At 39.8% G+C, this 16449-nt stretch overlaps 1 protein-coding gene across 1 annotated transcript; it reads left to right on the top strand.

The window, feature by feature from the left end:
• The first annotated feature begins 9 nt into the window (after window positions 1-9).
• On the top strand, window positions 10-849 carry LOC116082225 (vomeronasal type-1 receptor 4-like). The gene has a single exon (XM_031359093.1). The coding sequence runs from the start codon at window positions 10-12 to the stop codon at window positions 847-849; it is 840 nt and encodes a 279-aa protein (XP_031214953.1).
• The last annotated feature ends 15600 nt before the right edge of the window (window positions 850-16449 follow it).

Genomic DNA, 16449 nt, shown 5'->3' with positions numbered 1-16449 from the left:
CTGGGGAACATGTCTGTTTTTGTGAATTACATGTTCATTTGGTGGGGAAGCCCTGAAAAGAAACCCATACACCTTATACTCATCCACTTGGCTTTTACAAACCTCCTAATCCTTCTTGCAAAAGGATTGCCAAAGACAATAGCAGCTTTTGGTTTGAGAAACTTCCTAGATGACATAGGCTGTAAGATCATTATATACCTGGAGAGGGTGGCCCGGGGCCTCTCCCTCTGCACCAGCAGTCTCCTCACTGTGATCCAGGCCATCATCATCAGTCCCAGAGCATCTGGGTGGAGCAGACTCAGGCCAAAGTCTGCATGGCACATGCTTCCACTCTTCTCATTCTTTTGGATACTCAGTGCTTTAATAAGTATGAACCTAATCTATTCGATTAGAAGTACAAGTCTGAATACATCACAGCATAAGAATCCTGAGGACTATTGTTATCTTACACTAGAAAGTCAGGAAATAAAAAGGGTTGTTCTCCCTCTCATGGTCCTGAGAGATGCAGTGTTTCAGGGTGCCATGGGAGGGTCTAGTGGCTACATGGTATTTCTTCTCCACAAGCACCACCAGCATGTCCTCTACCTTCAGAACTCCAAGCTTCTCTACAGAACTCCCCCTGAGCTGAGAGCTGCCCAGAGTGTCCTCCTTCTGATGCTCTGTTTTGTTTTCTTCTACTGGACAGAGTGTGCCTTTTCTCTCATTATTAATCTCTCTTCAAGGGACAAAAGCTGGATGGTAAATTCTCGAGAATTTATGACCCTTGGTTATGCAACTTTTAGCTCCCTTGTGCTGATTCACAGGGATGGACTTCTGGATGGATGTGGCCTGCTCAATGAGAGAAATTGAGAAAATATTTCTCATTTATCTGTTCAATAAGTATGAAGAAACTCTCAGTTCTGCAATATTAGGGACAAAACAAAACCCCACAAAGAAGCATAATAATCTATTTATTCTCAAGACACTTTTCCTGTTGACCCAAGTCTTGAACTGAGAATTAATTATGAATTAACTCTGTAATCTTAGCAAATTATAGTACTATAGAAACCTCATTTTCCATTTTGCTACCCTTTTAAAGGGATTTTAAAAAATGTTTTTATATGTATATTCATTTATGACATATGAATAGTTTGCCTGTATTATGTAACACATCCATGAGTGATGCCTGCAGAGACTGGAAGACTCCACCATGCCTGAACCAAAGTGTGGTTACTGTGAATTGAACCTGAATCCTCTGGAAGACCAGCTAGTGCTCTTAACTACTGAGACATTTCCCCAGCACTAAGAAAATGGTCTTCACTATGATTTTTCAAATGGTTTTATTACTACAATGACTAGAAGCATCCAAATGAATTGAACAAATTTAACAGTTTCGTGAAAATTTAGTCATGTTAGTTCAAGAAATTCCATATCATGTACTTGACATTGTGCTTGCTAAAATTAGTGCCACAAGGTACACAGTAAACTATCCTTCAATGTCTTTTTATAGTTTGTATGTTTATGTTTAAATGTGTGTATATGTGTGTATATTTCTGCATACATCTATGTGTATGTATATATGTATACGTAATATATACACACACATGTACATGTATGTATGAGGGATGTGATGTTGGAGCTCTTAGACATGAAATAATAACAGTAAACTTTTGCTTCACCTTGAATCTGAAAATCAACTTAATCTCACAAAGATCAGTGATCTAGTTATGAAGATGGGTAAAGATATGAATGAAGACAGAGGAAACTTAAGAACTTACTGCAGAATTCCTGAAATAATGCAGTATCCATGACAACCAGGATCTAAGTGGTTTCATTTCAGTCCATGACCAGTATTCTTTGCTGAAAGAGATTACTACAGTTTCCTTGTTCACCAATTTCCCTAATCTCATGATGATACACAACAAATTGTTCTCCTTCTTGCCTTAGAAAGCATCCACACATACAAAACAAACCCAGGCGTCACTTAGATGTCAGGAATGGAAACTCAGACCTCTTGGCTGAGTGTAGTTCAGTGTTTCAAAGGTACTCCACAGGCTACACCAGCTAGATAACTTTCTTTCAACACGAGACTGTTTTAGACATCTTTAGGTGGGTCAGCTTAAATTATTGGACTTTAACTGGAAAAATGTGTAGTTTAATGTAATATTGAACCCTACAATGGCATTTAATACTAAAGCACAGTATCAGTTTGAGGTTCAAATATAACCCAGGAGATATTAAGGCTGTGGAACAAAGACACACAAATTGGAAGGGAAAAGGCAACACTAGGAGTCAACCTGCTTACCAAAGGGGAAGACAGCAGGGAAACTGAAGCAGTGTAGTGGTCCAGTGAGGTGTCTCAGCAAGGTAGGCACTCTCTGCATAGCCTGACAGCCTGACTTCCATCCTGGAACCATATGTTAGAAAGCAAGAACTAATTCCTTAAAATTGTCCTCCAGGTTCCACATGCACACCATCACACATGTGTATGCCCAGACATAGACACATACATGCACAAAAAATGAGTAAAACTTTAAAGGTATAATATCAGAAACACCTCTAATGTTTGCTATATTAAAACACTTGAAGAGGAGAGAGGACACAACATCCGTCCCAACACTGGGAGTAACTGAGACCAGCGGGACCCAGGCAGGCAGGAACTCCACCAGCCCAGTGACACGGGATTCTTCCAGTCGATCTGGGCCAGAGCCCTAAGTAGACCTTGGGCATAAATTTTGCAGCCAATCCCACAACAACCAGAGGAAGCTCCACTCCCAGGAACTCTAACATGTCCAGGACCACAGGATCCCAGAATCACAGGATCACAGAGACAGCTTGACTCTGAGGAATCTGCCACAACCAGGATCACAGGAAGGACAGGCTCCAGTCAGATTTACCCAGGGCAGGTAGCACTAGAGATAATCAGATGGCGGGAGGCAAGCATAAGAAAATAAACAACAGAAACCAAGGTTACTTAGCATCATCAGAACCCAATTCTCCCCACCATAGCAAGTCCTGGATACACCAACACACCAGAAAAGCAAGATTCAGACCTAAAAATCACTTCTCATGATGATGATAGAAGACATTAAGAAGAACATAAGTAACTCCCTTAAAGAAATACAAGAAAACACAGGTAAACAGGTAAAAGTCCTTAAAGAGGAAACACAAAAATCCCTTAAAGAACTACAGGAAAACAAAATCAAACAGGTTAAGGAAATTAACAAAACCATCCTAAATCTAAAAATGGAAATAGGAATAATAAAGAAGTCACAAAGGGAGACAAACCTGGGGTTAGAAAACCTAGGAAAGAGATCAGGATTCATAGATACAAGCATCACCAACAGAATACGAGAGATAGAAGAATCTCAGGGGCAGAAGACACCATCGAAAACATTGACACAACAGTCAAAGAAAATGCAAAAAGCAAAAATATCATAACCCAAAACATCCAGGAAATCCAGGACACAATGAGAAGACCAAACCTAAGAATAATAGGTATAGAAGAGAGTGAAAACTCCCAACTTAATCCAGCCCTAATTGTTACTTCCTGTTGTTTTTGTTGTAAGAAGTGGAATTCTATTTGTGTGGATTTGTTGAAAGATTACTTTCTTGCTTCTTCTAGGGTGTAGTTTTGCTCCTTATGTTGATGTTTTCCATCTATTATCCTTTGTAGGGCTGGATTTGTGGAAAGATATTGTGTAAATTTTGTTTTATCATGGAATATCTTGTTTTCTCCATCTATGGTAATTGAGAGTTTTGCTGGGTATAGTAGCCTGGGCTGGCATTTGTGTTCTTGTAGGGTCTGTATGACATCTACCCAGGATCTTCTAGCTTTCATAGTCTCTGGTGAAAAGTCTGGTGTAATTCTGATAGGCCTGCCTTTATATATTACTTGATACCTTTTTCTTTTATTGCTTTTAAGATTCTTTCATTGTTTAGTGCATTTGGTGTTTTGATGATTATGTGACAGGAGGAATTTCTTTTACAGTCCAGTCTATTTGGAGTTCTGTAGGCTTCTTATATGTTCATGGGCCTCTCTTTCTTTAGATTAGGGAAGTTTTCTTCTACAATTTTGTTGAAGATATTTACTGGCCCATTACATTGGGAGTCTTCACTCTCTTCTATACCTATTATCCTTAGGTTTGGTCTTCTCAGTTTGGCCTGGATTTCCTGGATGTTTTGGGTTAGGAGCTTTTTGCTTTTTGCATTTTCTTTGACTGTTGTGTCAATGTTTTCTATGGTGTCTTCTGCCCCTGAGATTCTCTCTTCTATCTCTTGTATTCTGTTGGTGATGCTTGCATCTATGGCTCCTGAGTTCTTTCCTAGGTTTTGTATCTCCAGGGTTGTCTCTCTTTCTGATTTCCTTATTGTTTCTATTTCCATTTTTAGATTCTGGATGATTTTGCTCATTTTCTTCACCTGTTTGATTGTGTTTTCCTGTAGTTCTTTAAGGGACTTTTGTGTTTCCTCTTGAATGGCTTCTAACTGTTTACCTGTGTTCTCCTGTATTTCTTTGAGGGAGCTATTTATGTCTTTCTTAAAGTCCTTGTATCATCATCATGATAAGTGATTTTACATCTGAATCTTGCTTTTCTGGTGTGATGGAGTGTCCAGAACTTGCTATGGTGGGAGAATTGGGTTCTGATGATGCCAAGCAACCTTGGTTTGTGTTGTTTATTTTCTTACGCTTGCCCCCTGCCATCTGGTTATCTCTAGTGCTATCTGCCCTTGCTAAATCTGACTGGAGCCTGTCCTTCCTGTGATCCTGGTGTGTCAGAACTCCTCAGAGTCAAGCTGTCTCTGTAATCCTGTGACCCTGGGCTTGTTAGAGCAACTGGGAGTGCAGCAGCTTCCTCTAGGTGTTATGGGACTGGCTGCAGAGCCTGGGCCCAAGGTCTGCTCAGGACACAAGCCCAGAGAGACCAGAAAGAACCCAAGCCACTTTGCTTTCAGAGTTCCTGTGTGCCTGGTTCCACTGTTCCCAGTTACTCCCAGTGCTGGGACAGATGTTGTGTCCTCCTCACCTCTGATCCTGAGATTGTCAGAGTGTCTGGGAATAGAGCTTCCTCTGGGTGCTGTGGGACTGGCTGCAGAACTTGTACCCAAGGTCCGCTCAGGACACCAACCCAGAGAGACCAGGAAAAAATAGCTTTAATTCAGATTTTTAAAGCTGGTTTTACTATTACCATGACTAGAAGTATGCAGTGAATTTGGTATATCTTATCAAAATTCATAGTGATTAAATCATGTTTGTCCAAACCTTATCTTGAACCCTGTGCTTGCTAAATATTAGTACCTTGTGTCTATTTTAGGTTACTTCAAAGTGTCTGTAATTATCCATCCCCAGAAAAGATTTTATAGAACTATGAGAAAATGGCATGTGATGTGCATTTGTTGTGCCAGGTAGTATTCAGGAACTCCAAAAGACCACCAATCAGCCATTTCCCATGTTCTGATGTAATCACATTAGGGTCTCTTTATTACAAACTCAAGTTTGGGCTTACCTTGGACTTACAAGAAGGCTTGGTGAAGCAGCCTCAAACTCTCATTGGGACAAAGTTTTATAGAAAATGGATGCAAGTGGGGAGGGTCCATCCTGGCAAGTATCTAATTGAATGATTGTTGTAAGTTGACAGGTGGGTGCTCTGGAGCAAGACCATACACAATCACAAGTGGTCTGAAAGCACACCTGAAACAATCAGACTGATTTTTGATTAACTGTTGTTAGGAAGTAGCTAGGGAGTAACTCAGACCTAGGACAAGCCATGGGGTCCTTCCTGGTATGTGGGTACAGCTCAGGCTTAGTCCCGGGCCAAGTTTTTAGGCCTTTTTCTTTTTCTTTTTCTTTTAAGATGGAGACCAATTCAAGGATGAAGTAGGTTTGGCCTTTCACATTCAGTCAATAGGAGTCTAATGCACCTGTGACAGAACTTAAAGACCCTGAAACATTTCATTGGTTGTATATTCTTGAAGGTTCTCTGAAGACTGCAGATATGGAATAAACTAGATACCAAATACATAATAAAGTTTCATTTTCCATCTATCTATAGTTTCTATTTTGATTTTAAAATGTGGAATTGCTTTTTTTAAGTGACTGAAGCAGACCAAGGCTGTTTGCATCTGACCTTTGTTAATGCTGCGGTGCTCTCCACAGCATATCCAGCTCTTTATCACCAAAGAGCTGCAAAAGGATCTGATTCTACGTTTATTTAAATGAAGGAGTTATTGCTTTATTTCTTAAATTGGATCCATACAATAAAATATTGACATGATTCTAAGAACCTAATGAATACATTCTAAAAAATATGTATTGATATGCCACAGACTGGGTTCGTTGCAGGGACCTCTTGTGGGATGAGAGTTCTGGTCAGGTGGACAAAAAATTTGGTGAGTGACAGACAGAGTCGACACAAGGAAGTGCTTAGTCTGAATGTATTTCTTTAAAATGGCATGAGGTTTTTACAGTCATTACAAAAGAGAAATGAGAAATCTGGCAGCTCAACAGTTGAGGCACATCTGAGGTCATCTAAAACACATTGGGTCTAAAAAAGCAGCAATCTCTTCTGGACTGGTGCAGCACCCCTGGGCTCTGAGCACATTCTGGCCCATGAGGACCAGTCGGAGTCCCGGGGGGCTGCAGGTGCATCAGCCAGGAGGGTAGAGGCTCAAATCTCAAATCTAGAATGCTGACTGCTGCACACTGTCTCTCATACACACACTCGGCTCAAGGTCCCATAATCTTCTGGGCTAGTAGAGACAAGTCTCTTTCTTGCTAATTCCTATGAGTGATTCAGCTGCAGTAAGTGACTGAGAATGAGGATTCTACTCAACCTTGCCCTGGGATAAGTCTCCCATTCTGTAAGCTTCAAAGCTCTACCCACAATGCCAAAGGCAATTAGTCTAGATGGGTAACATTCTTTACAAAATTCCAAGCCAGGGTTTGGCTAAGATGTTGGAACATTGGTAAAGGTCAGAGAGCAATGTCTAATTTTGTCTAGCTATTAATAAATCATATCTTGGTGAGCACCTAGCACGCAAGTTCGCAAGGACATATCTGGGCTACCTCTGAGTTAGGGGATGCCACGACTGACTGAATACCCAGGAGGCACAAACTCCCTTTGAAGTCATAATGCCTCTTGTCCACGATCAGGCTTTTAACCCTGATATTGCAGACTTCACTGGAGTAGACGAGTGGGTGTGGCATTGATATAATCATTGAACATGAAATTGTTGAATTGTTAGAGGTAGGTTTACACATTTTTATTTTAAATATTCTGGGCCATGTCTGACTAGATCTTCTGCAAACATTTGAGTGCATCAAGAATCTACTTTACAATGATGAATGAGTATTTATTTTTTGCTTGGTTGCATTCTAAACACAGAACTTTTACATAAGTGATGTGTATTATGTATATGTGTCGGTATGAATTTATGCCACACCTATACAGGTTCCCACACAGACCAGAAAAGAATATTGATGCTAGAGATACAGACAGTCATGAATAGGTATTAGGTAAGGAACCAGCGTCCTCTGCAAGAGAGACAGGGCTCTTCACCATCCCTCCAACTCCATGTCTTTCTTATGAACATAGACATATGACTTGTTTGTAACACCCAATGCTTTTCTTATTCTCACAGCTCTTTTGTGTAGTATCTAACATAAAGGACCAGACAAATAGAGCACCTTCTAAGTCAGTCTGTGTCATTTGACTCAAAAGGAAGTGATGTAAGAACATGGAGAAGGTGTGAAGAAATATTTGTTTAATCTGAGTGATGGAGAGGTTATTCAACATTAAGGGGATGGAGAGATGACTCAGTAAGAAATAGCACCTGCTGACATTCAGGCAACCTGATCTATCTCTGAAGAAGAAAACTAACTCCCACATGCTGTCCTCTGACCTCCATAGGCATGCTGAGATACACATAAACACATACAGGAACATATAAATGAACTTTAAAATAATTTAGGTGTTTTTAAAATAATAGAAGAAATATAATTGTTGATGCAGCATGATCAAGAATGTCATGGACTCACACAAAGTTGCTCTATTCAATTTCTCCTTAAAAGTCAGAGTATAATAGGAAAAACTAAAGCAAAATCTTGATCAGAACATGAGTTAAAATCTTGAATACATAATGAAAATTCTAAGTAGAGAATAGTTGAGGTAACCTGGAAATAGGATTAGATTGTGCCCTTCAGGAAATGCATAAGAGATTTGACAATTTATTAGTGCAGACATCACCTCAAACTTTATCATTTCTTTATGCCGAACACATTGTGTGTCACAAGGATGGACCTATGAGACATTATTCTAAATTAAATAAGTCAGCTACAAGTAGACAAATACCACATGATTTTATTAATGGAATCTAAATACAAAAAGAATATAGCCTTCAGTGCATGGCATGCAGCCTTCAGCTGTCAGAAATGACCTGAATATATTTTTTGTTTTTGTTTTAATTTTAATTTTTTATTATTTAAAACAACATTTCTCAAATTTAAATAGACTTTGATCATATTTTTCCACTCCCAAAGTTTCTCCAGATCTTCTTCCCCCCACCCCCGCTGTGTTAATCTCACAGATGTGAGGAAAGAAACCATTGACCCAAATCATGGCTAAATTTCAAAAGCTTTATTCATGTATTCATCAGGGCCAAATTGGAGACTAGCTGACCCTAAGGTGGGGATCATGAGACCAGCCCTCAGTCAATTTTCTATACCTCTTGTATATGGAAAAATCACAAGGTGGGAAATCTTTTCAAGCAAGTATGGTTGCAGAAGTGAGACCAAGCAATTAGAATTTTAAAAAAACAGCCGGGCAGTGGTGGTGCATGCCTTTAATCCCAGCACTTGGGAGGCAGAGGCAGGTGGATTTCTGAGTTCTAGGCCAGCGAGGTGTACAGAGTAAGTTCCAGGAGAGCCAGGGCTATACAGAGAAACTCTGTCTCAAAAAAAAAAAAAAAAAATTAAAAAAAAAAACAGTTGAGGAAATCTTTCTGGATCATTTATTACAGAACATTTCATGATTATGGAGTGGGCATAAGTCCAGCTCTGAGAAACAGAAACATAGGTTTTACAGTCAACAGAAACTAAACTTAGCTACAGACTTAAAATGGTTCCCAAGAAAAAAGAAGAGTCAGGTTGGTTTATCACCTACCCAACCAACTTTATGTTATTTCTCAAAAAAGCAAACCCTAACTCAGTACAACTGTCAGGAACCACCTAGATAAGGCTAATGGCACAACTGATATTCTGGAGGGGACATGGTATATTACATGGTCTGCAATAGATAATGATAAATTGAAAGGCTTTTAGAGAGTTTGACTCAGAATTGATTCATGTTATTATGCCTTTCCTCCCATTATTAAATTAATATAATTATCCCTGGGCATTAGCCTACCCTATTGGGCAGATTTTCTGCAGATCAATGAAGATGTACTGTCTTGTAGAGATGCTGTGTAGACAGATGAGTTCTTAATTCCTAATAATGAGTCTATAGAATTCCTAAGTTTATACTAGAATTATTGAACTCTTTATAGAAAGGGCTGTAATTAAGGCCTTGAAATCTTCTCATGCCAGGAGTTAATTGCACTAAGATAGAAAGCAGGCAAGTAATGGATTTGCAATCAACCATTCCTTTCTGGACTGGCTGTAGAACTGTTATCTGATAACTAAAGGCCATAAACTAGGAATGAATAGTTTATTGTAGGTGCGAGAACGGAAGATAAGTATTGGCAGGATTTATCTATACATAACTTCAATACTAATGAAACACTAGGCAAATGACCTGCTAACTTAGACCTAAGAATTATAGTTTTAAACTCTCACTGAACCTGTAGAGCTAGAAGCAGAAAATGAATATTTAGTTAAATAACTAGTCTTAATGGAAAACATGTAAACATTTCTGTTGTTATGTCTTATTCAATTTATGATTTGAATTTATGTTTGAACTTGTGAACTTTTAGGGAAAAAAAGAGCTTTCAAATATCATGTGATCTATTCTCTTAAAAAGTGAAAAAACTAGGAATGATGACATAAGTAAGCAGAAGGAGAATAGAAGAGATGCGGAATAGAAGCAAAATAGAAGCGGAAGAGACAACAGAACATAACAGAATATAAGCAAGGCAGACTGCTTAATGACAAAGACAAGGACAGGGCCCTTTTCTAACAGACTTAGTTTAATTCACTTAGAAATAGAAAGGTAGAAGCTTTTTATCTCTCTATGCAATAAAGGTTGAAGCTTATTTTTCATCCAGAGTGAGTGAATTCTTTCTGCACTGGATCATGGGCTTTTGCTTCATCCACCATACACACACACACACACACACACACACACACACACACACACACATGCATATGTAAGTATAGGGGTATGTGTGTGTGTGTAAGTATGTAAGTTGATGAGACAGATTGCCATGGACTGGGGTTTCTTACGGGGTCCCTTGTTCCGAGGGACGATGGGTTCTAGCCAGGTGTACACGGGATTTGGCTTTGACAGACAGACTAGACAAGAGTGGTGTAAGGTCTGAGTGTATTTCTCAAAAAATGACATGAGGCTTTTACAATCGTTGCAAAAGAGAAATGAAAAATCTGGTAGCTCAGTAGTTGAGGTACATCTGAGGCCACCTAAAACACAGCAGCCATCTCCACTGGACTGGTGCAGCACCCCCGGGCTCCAAGTATGTTCGGGCTGCATGGTTCTGGCCAGATTCCTAGGGGGTTGCAGGTGCGCCAGCCAGGAGGGTAAAGGCTTGAATCTCGAGTCCTCAATGCTGAATGCTCAAATCTTCAATGTTGAATGCTCAGATCTCAAATGCTCAATCTCTTGAATCTCGACTGGTGCTGCACCCCCCGGGCCCAAGCACTCTGGGCCGGGGGTGGGGAGCCTACGGACTTCCACCTAGGTTCTGGTTCTAGCCCGAGTGCGAGCGAGTCTGAATGCTGAATGTAGACTCCTGAATGCTGACTGCTGAATGCTCTATGCTGTCACTCTTTCTGTAAGCTTTAATGCCCTACCCACAATGCTGGAGGCAATTAGTTTGGATGGCTTAACATTCCAAGCCAGGGTTTGACTAGGATGTTGGAACATTGGTGAAGGTCAGAGAGCAATATCCGAATTTTCTCTTTCTTACTGTAAAGAAATGATATCTTGGTGGGCTCCTAGCACACAAGTACAAGGACATATCTGGGCTACCTCTGAGTTTGGGTGCCAGGCGACAATGCGGAGGCAGGAGACTGACTTTCCTTGAAGTTTACACCTCAAAAACCACCACCACGCAAAGTGTGCATGGCAACAGATTGTTGGGCCCAACAAAAAGGTGAATGTGTGTTTGAATGTATGTGTGTTTTATGCACATTTGCTTGTGTAAATGTGCTTCATTCTGTGAGAGTGACTCTCTTTTCCTAGTTCAACAAAAGTTAATTGCTCCAAGTCTCCCTCTCACCTGTCCAGTGAGAGGTGAGTCTCCCAGGCAATAGAAAAAGGAGCCTTAACAACTTATCCTTTACTTAATCCCCTGCTGTTAAGCAACAGGTGATAATTCTCCTGAAACCATTAAAGGAAAGTAAATATTATTAATATCAATCAACATTTACTTTCACAAGTCCAAGTTTTGTTTCCCCACCCCCTCCACTGATGCTCCACCCAATCATCTGCCTTCCAGAGAAGACCCCGCCCAGTGCATAGCTCCCAGAAAATAACAAAACTACTAAACCCAGAAAAGCACAACAATATCCAAAGTAAATGGATGAACAAACTGTAACCAAACAAAAACACAGAAAGAAACTGCAGAGTGCACCATCCCTAAGTCAACCACTCCTGAGCATGAGAGCCACCTTGGAGTGGCTGACATACTCCATGTCATCCCAAAGAAGAAAATGGATCCTCCTTCTCTCAGCAGGTTAAAAAAAATGATAGTTTACTCTTATGGCTAGATCCTCATTTATTTATTCATTTTCAAACATAATAAAATAGAATATCCCCCCTCCAAAAACCACAATAAAGTTGGAAAAGATAAACCAACAGAAGGAAAAGAGCCCAAGGGAAGACACAAGAGTCAGAGACCCTTGCTGACACACTCGAATCATACAAGCATCCTAAACTGGGAGCTATAATATAAACTCAGAAGACCTGACACAAAACTATGCAGACCCTGTGTATTTTCTGTCTCTGTGAGTTCATGAGAGCTCTGCTCATGGTGATTTGAAAGGCCTTGTATTTTAGTGTCCTCCGTCCCCTCTGTCTCCTCTTCCAGGCTTCCTGAGCTCTGTGGGGAGAGATTTGATGGAGACATCTCATTTAGGGATGACTGTTCCAGGATCTATGATTCTCTGCGTTATGTCAGGCTGTGGGTCTCTTTACTTGTTCCCATCTGCTGTAGCAGATCTACCTCTATGTGTGAGCTCGGCCTGTGACTGGTTCCTCCATGTAATCAGAAATATGAAGCTGTGGTTTCTCAGAGCTTGCCAGCTTTCACCTTCAAATATTTCCTGACCAAAAAATATCTGAGTAAAACCCTCAATCCAGATTCTACCTCCTAAGTACTCCCCAAGATAACGTGCAACTATAGCCAGAAGTAGAGACTATGTGATCCTCCCTGCCCCCAAGGGATTATCTGCAAATGGAGCAAAGATGGCGAATAGGGTGTTTAGAAGTCCTATGAGTACATATGCTAATGACACACAGATAAAAAAACACACAAGGACCAGCTGTGGAGAGACAGATCAACTTTTACTTGACGTGACTCAAGATTTATATAGTTTTTGGTTAAGGGGGTAGAAATGTCCAGGATGAAATGTCACTGGCTGAAAGCTTAAGGTACCAAGATGCCTCATTAGCATAGGGAGACATTCCAGGAATCTCAGGTGCTAGCTGAATGAGATCTTATTTGGAAAAGGAAGTTGAATCTGCAGTCTAACTAAGGCTACATGACATTCTGCAGGTAGAGGCATGTGGGGTTTAAGGTCAGAGAAGGGGAAGCCCTGCTAGTAAAGGGATTTGGCAATGAGCCGAGAGGCTATCTGGACCATGGTAGACTTCAACCTTAGTTAGCAGGGCAACAGCCTGGAATCTCCAGTGAAGCTGTAAAAACAAGACCACACACACACACACACACACACACACACACACACACACACACACACCCTGACCTCCACCATGAGACTCCACCATGTTTCATTACCTGTGCCACAGGGCAGACTACCACTTTATAATCCACTTACTTCATTGCTGTGACTGTAGCCCATTGCAGGACTGTGTCCTGTGGGACATATAGTCACTGCTTCATGGTAGCTAATGGCCATTTGCTGGCTAGTTTAACTTGACAAAAGCTAGAGTTACCTGAAAGAAGAGGACCTGAATTGAGAAAATGCCTCCATAAAATCCAGCTATAAGGCATTTTTTTAATTAGTGACTGATGGGGAAGGACCCGGCTCATTGTGGAGGGTGCTATCCCTGGGGAGATAGATGGACCTGGGTTCTATACAAAAACATAGTGAACAGCTATGATGAGCAAGCCAGATGAGCACCCCTTCATAGCCACAGCATCAGCTGAGTTCCTGTCTTGACTTGCTTTGATGATGTAGAAGTGTAAGTCAAGTAAACCCCTTCCTCTCCAGTTGGCTTGGCCATGGTGTTTCATCACAGCAATGGTAACCCTAACTAACACAAGCCATGTCACTCCTGAAAGAAATAGATCCACCACAAAACTCCACTACTCCTCTGGCTCATACATTCTCTCCACTCCTTCTTCCAAAAGGCTCTCTTAATAACATTAAGTGCTAAATCACAACCGCATTTCACATTCACTTGGAGGGTATGACAAAAAACAGCAGATTCTCAGGGTTTTCTTTCTTTTGTTTAAGGCATCACCAACAGAATACAAGAGATAGAAGAGAGAATCTCAGGGCCAGGAGATACCATAGAAAACATTGACACAACAGTCAAAGGAAATGCAAAAAGCGAAAAGGTCCTAACCCAGAACATCCAGGAAATCCAGGACACAATGAGAAGACCAAACCTAAGGATAATAGTATAGAAGAGAGTGAAGACTCCCAATTTAAAGGGCCAATACATTTCTTCAACAAAACTATAGAAGAAAACTTCCCCAACCTAAAGAAAGAGATGCCCATGAATATACAAGAAGCCTACACAACTCCAAGTAGTTTGGTCCAGAAAAGAAATTCCTCCTGTCACATAATAATAAAAACTCCAAATGCACTAAACAATGAAAGAATTTTAAAAGCAATAAAAGAAAAAGGTCAAGAAACATATAAAGGCAGGCCTATCAGAATTATACCAGACTTCTCACCAGAGACTATGAAAGCTAGAAGATCCTGGGCAGTTGTCATACAGACCCTACAAGAACACAAATGCCAGCCCAGGCTACTATACCCAGCAAAACTCTCAATTACCATGAATGGAGAAAACAAGATATTCTGTGACAAAACAAAATTCACACAATATCTTTCCATAAATCCAGCCCTACAAAGGATAATAGATGGAAAACATCAACATAAGGAGCAAAACTACACCTTAGAAAAAGCAAGAAAGTAACCTTTCAACAAACCCACATGAAAATAATTCTACCTTTAACAACAAAAATAACAGGAAGTAACAATTACTTTTTCTTAATATCTCTTAATATGAAAATTAATATTACCAACTTATCTTAATCGATTCAAATTCAAAAGTATGAGGAATTGGAAATTTATTAGCTATCATCTGATGGTCTCTCTAATTTGGTAATTGGAGAAATAGGTCCAATATTGTACAATCCATATACACTTTCTGCTTGTTTGTACCTGACAGTATCTTACCCGGTACCACAAAAGGGTCTTGAAGCCATGCTTCTCCTATCTCAGCCTATTAGTAGGATTGTTTATTGGATGTTTTTACACTATAGTATGGTTTTCAGAACAGCTTACATATTTCAAAATGATTTATACAGCCAAAAGAAACATAAATAATTAACGTGGGAGGTAGCTTATAAGAGAAAAACAAAGAGTGAGACTGAATGCTTTGTTTGATATTTGTAACTATTATATCAATTTTGAAGAAGAGGACTTTATAAGTTACTCTTTCTCTGAAATGAATGTTTTTCAAAATCATCACAGCAATGAACCAAATTCTTACCCTCACCTAATGTCTGTGCCACCCTCCAAGCTGAACCATTGTTCATTGAAACAGTTGGTGAATGACTTCATGGATAGACCATCTTAATACACACACCATTTCTTTAATGAATGTAACCTGTTCTCCGTGGGCTGAGAATGAAGACAACCACTCAAGTCAAATAGCTTTGACCATAGCAGGAAATCTGTGTCTAAAAATCGTGCCTATAATTCATTTCTTGGTGCAGCAGAGCTGTCAACTCTCAGCTTAGCTACAATGGAGGTAAAATCCTTTGGTGATGTGAGGGTCATTGAGTACAGTCTTATTACTATGAACTCCAGTGTCTAACAATTGTTCTTACTTGGGGTTTGTACCACAGTAAGAGCCAAGATTTTAAACTCTACTAAAAACCAAACAAACAAACAAACAAACAAAAAGACTTTACTTATGTTCATTTAAAAAAAAACTAGTAGTGATGTATTATTTTAAAATATACAGCTAATATGTTTGGAGTTATTTAAAATTTATATTGAGAAAAAGGTATTTTCAGTATTTCTGGAGACAAGCATCTACATAAGACTGTTTATTGATTGTTTTATATCACAACTTTTATACTACTCATTTTTATTGTTACAATATTTTATAAATTTTAAAGAATATGACAAAATAAGAAAAAGGTATTACAGTTATTAAAGGGGGTGTCTCTGGTAGGAGCTGGGGTACAAGAGCAAAAGAAGAATGTGATTTAATTCTATTTACTTAAAATATGTTTTTAAATGTTAAATATAGATAATCAAAAATTATGTATCATTTCTCATCATAATGCAATATAACTTAAATCAATTAAAAAAAATGAATAGAGCTGATATGAAAAAGAAAAAAAGATGGAGGCCCGTCCCAAGATGGAGTAAGTTTGGCCTCTCAGTGCTTGCTATCAAACCTAGATGCAAGCCAGGGTTCACAGAGTTGAGGATCCTGGAAACCTGCAGGACAGAAACTCTAAATCAACCACGTAATAATAACTAGGATGTAGAAAAGGAAGGGCTCAGGTTGGCTTTTCAACTACTTAGAATATATGTAAGTTCTGGGAATCTCATATCAGTTTTCTTTATTCTAATAAATGTGAGGAAGTTTTTGATGCAAAACTATGAACTCAACTCTGTCTTGACTTGGGTTATAGTGACTTGGGTTCCCTCTTGTCTGTCTGGGCTGGGGTCCAGAGCAGACCTTGGGTGCAAGCTCTGCAGCCAGTCCCACAACACCCAGAGGAAGCTCCACTCCCGGGAACTCTGACACACCCAGGATCAGAGGTGAGCAGGAACCAACATCTGTCCCAACACTGGGAGTAACTGGG

Source organism: Mastomys coucha, unplaced genomic scaffold, assembly GCF_008632895.1.
Source record: "Mastomys coucha isolate ucsf_1 unplaced genomic scaffold, UCSF_Mcou_1 pScaffold7, whole genome shotgun sequence".
NCBI classification, from domain to species: Eukaryota; Metazoa; Chordata; class Mammalia; order Rodentia; family Muridae; genus Mastomys; species Mastomys coucha.
Note: the sequence above shows the minus strand (reverse complement) of the source record. Positions and strands in the feature narration are given on the sequence as shown.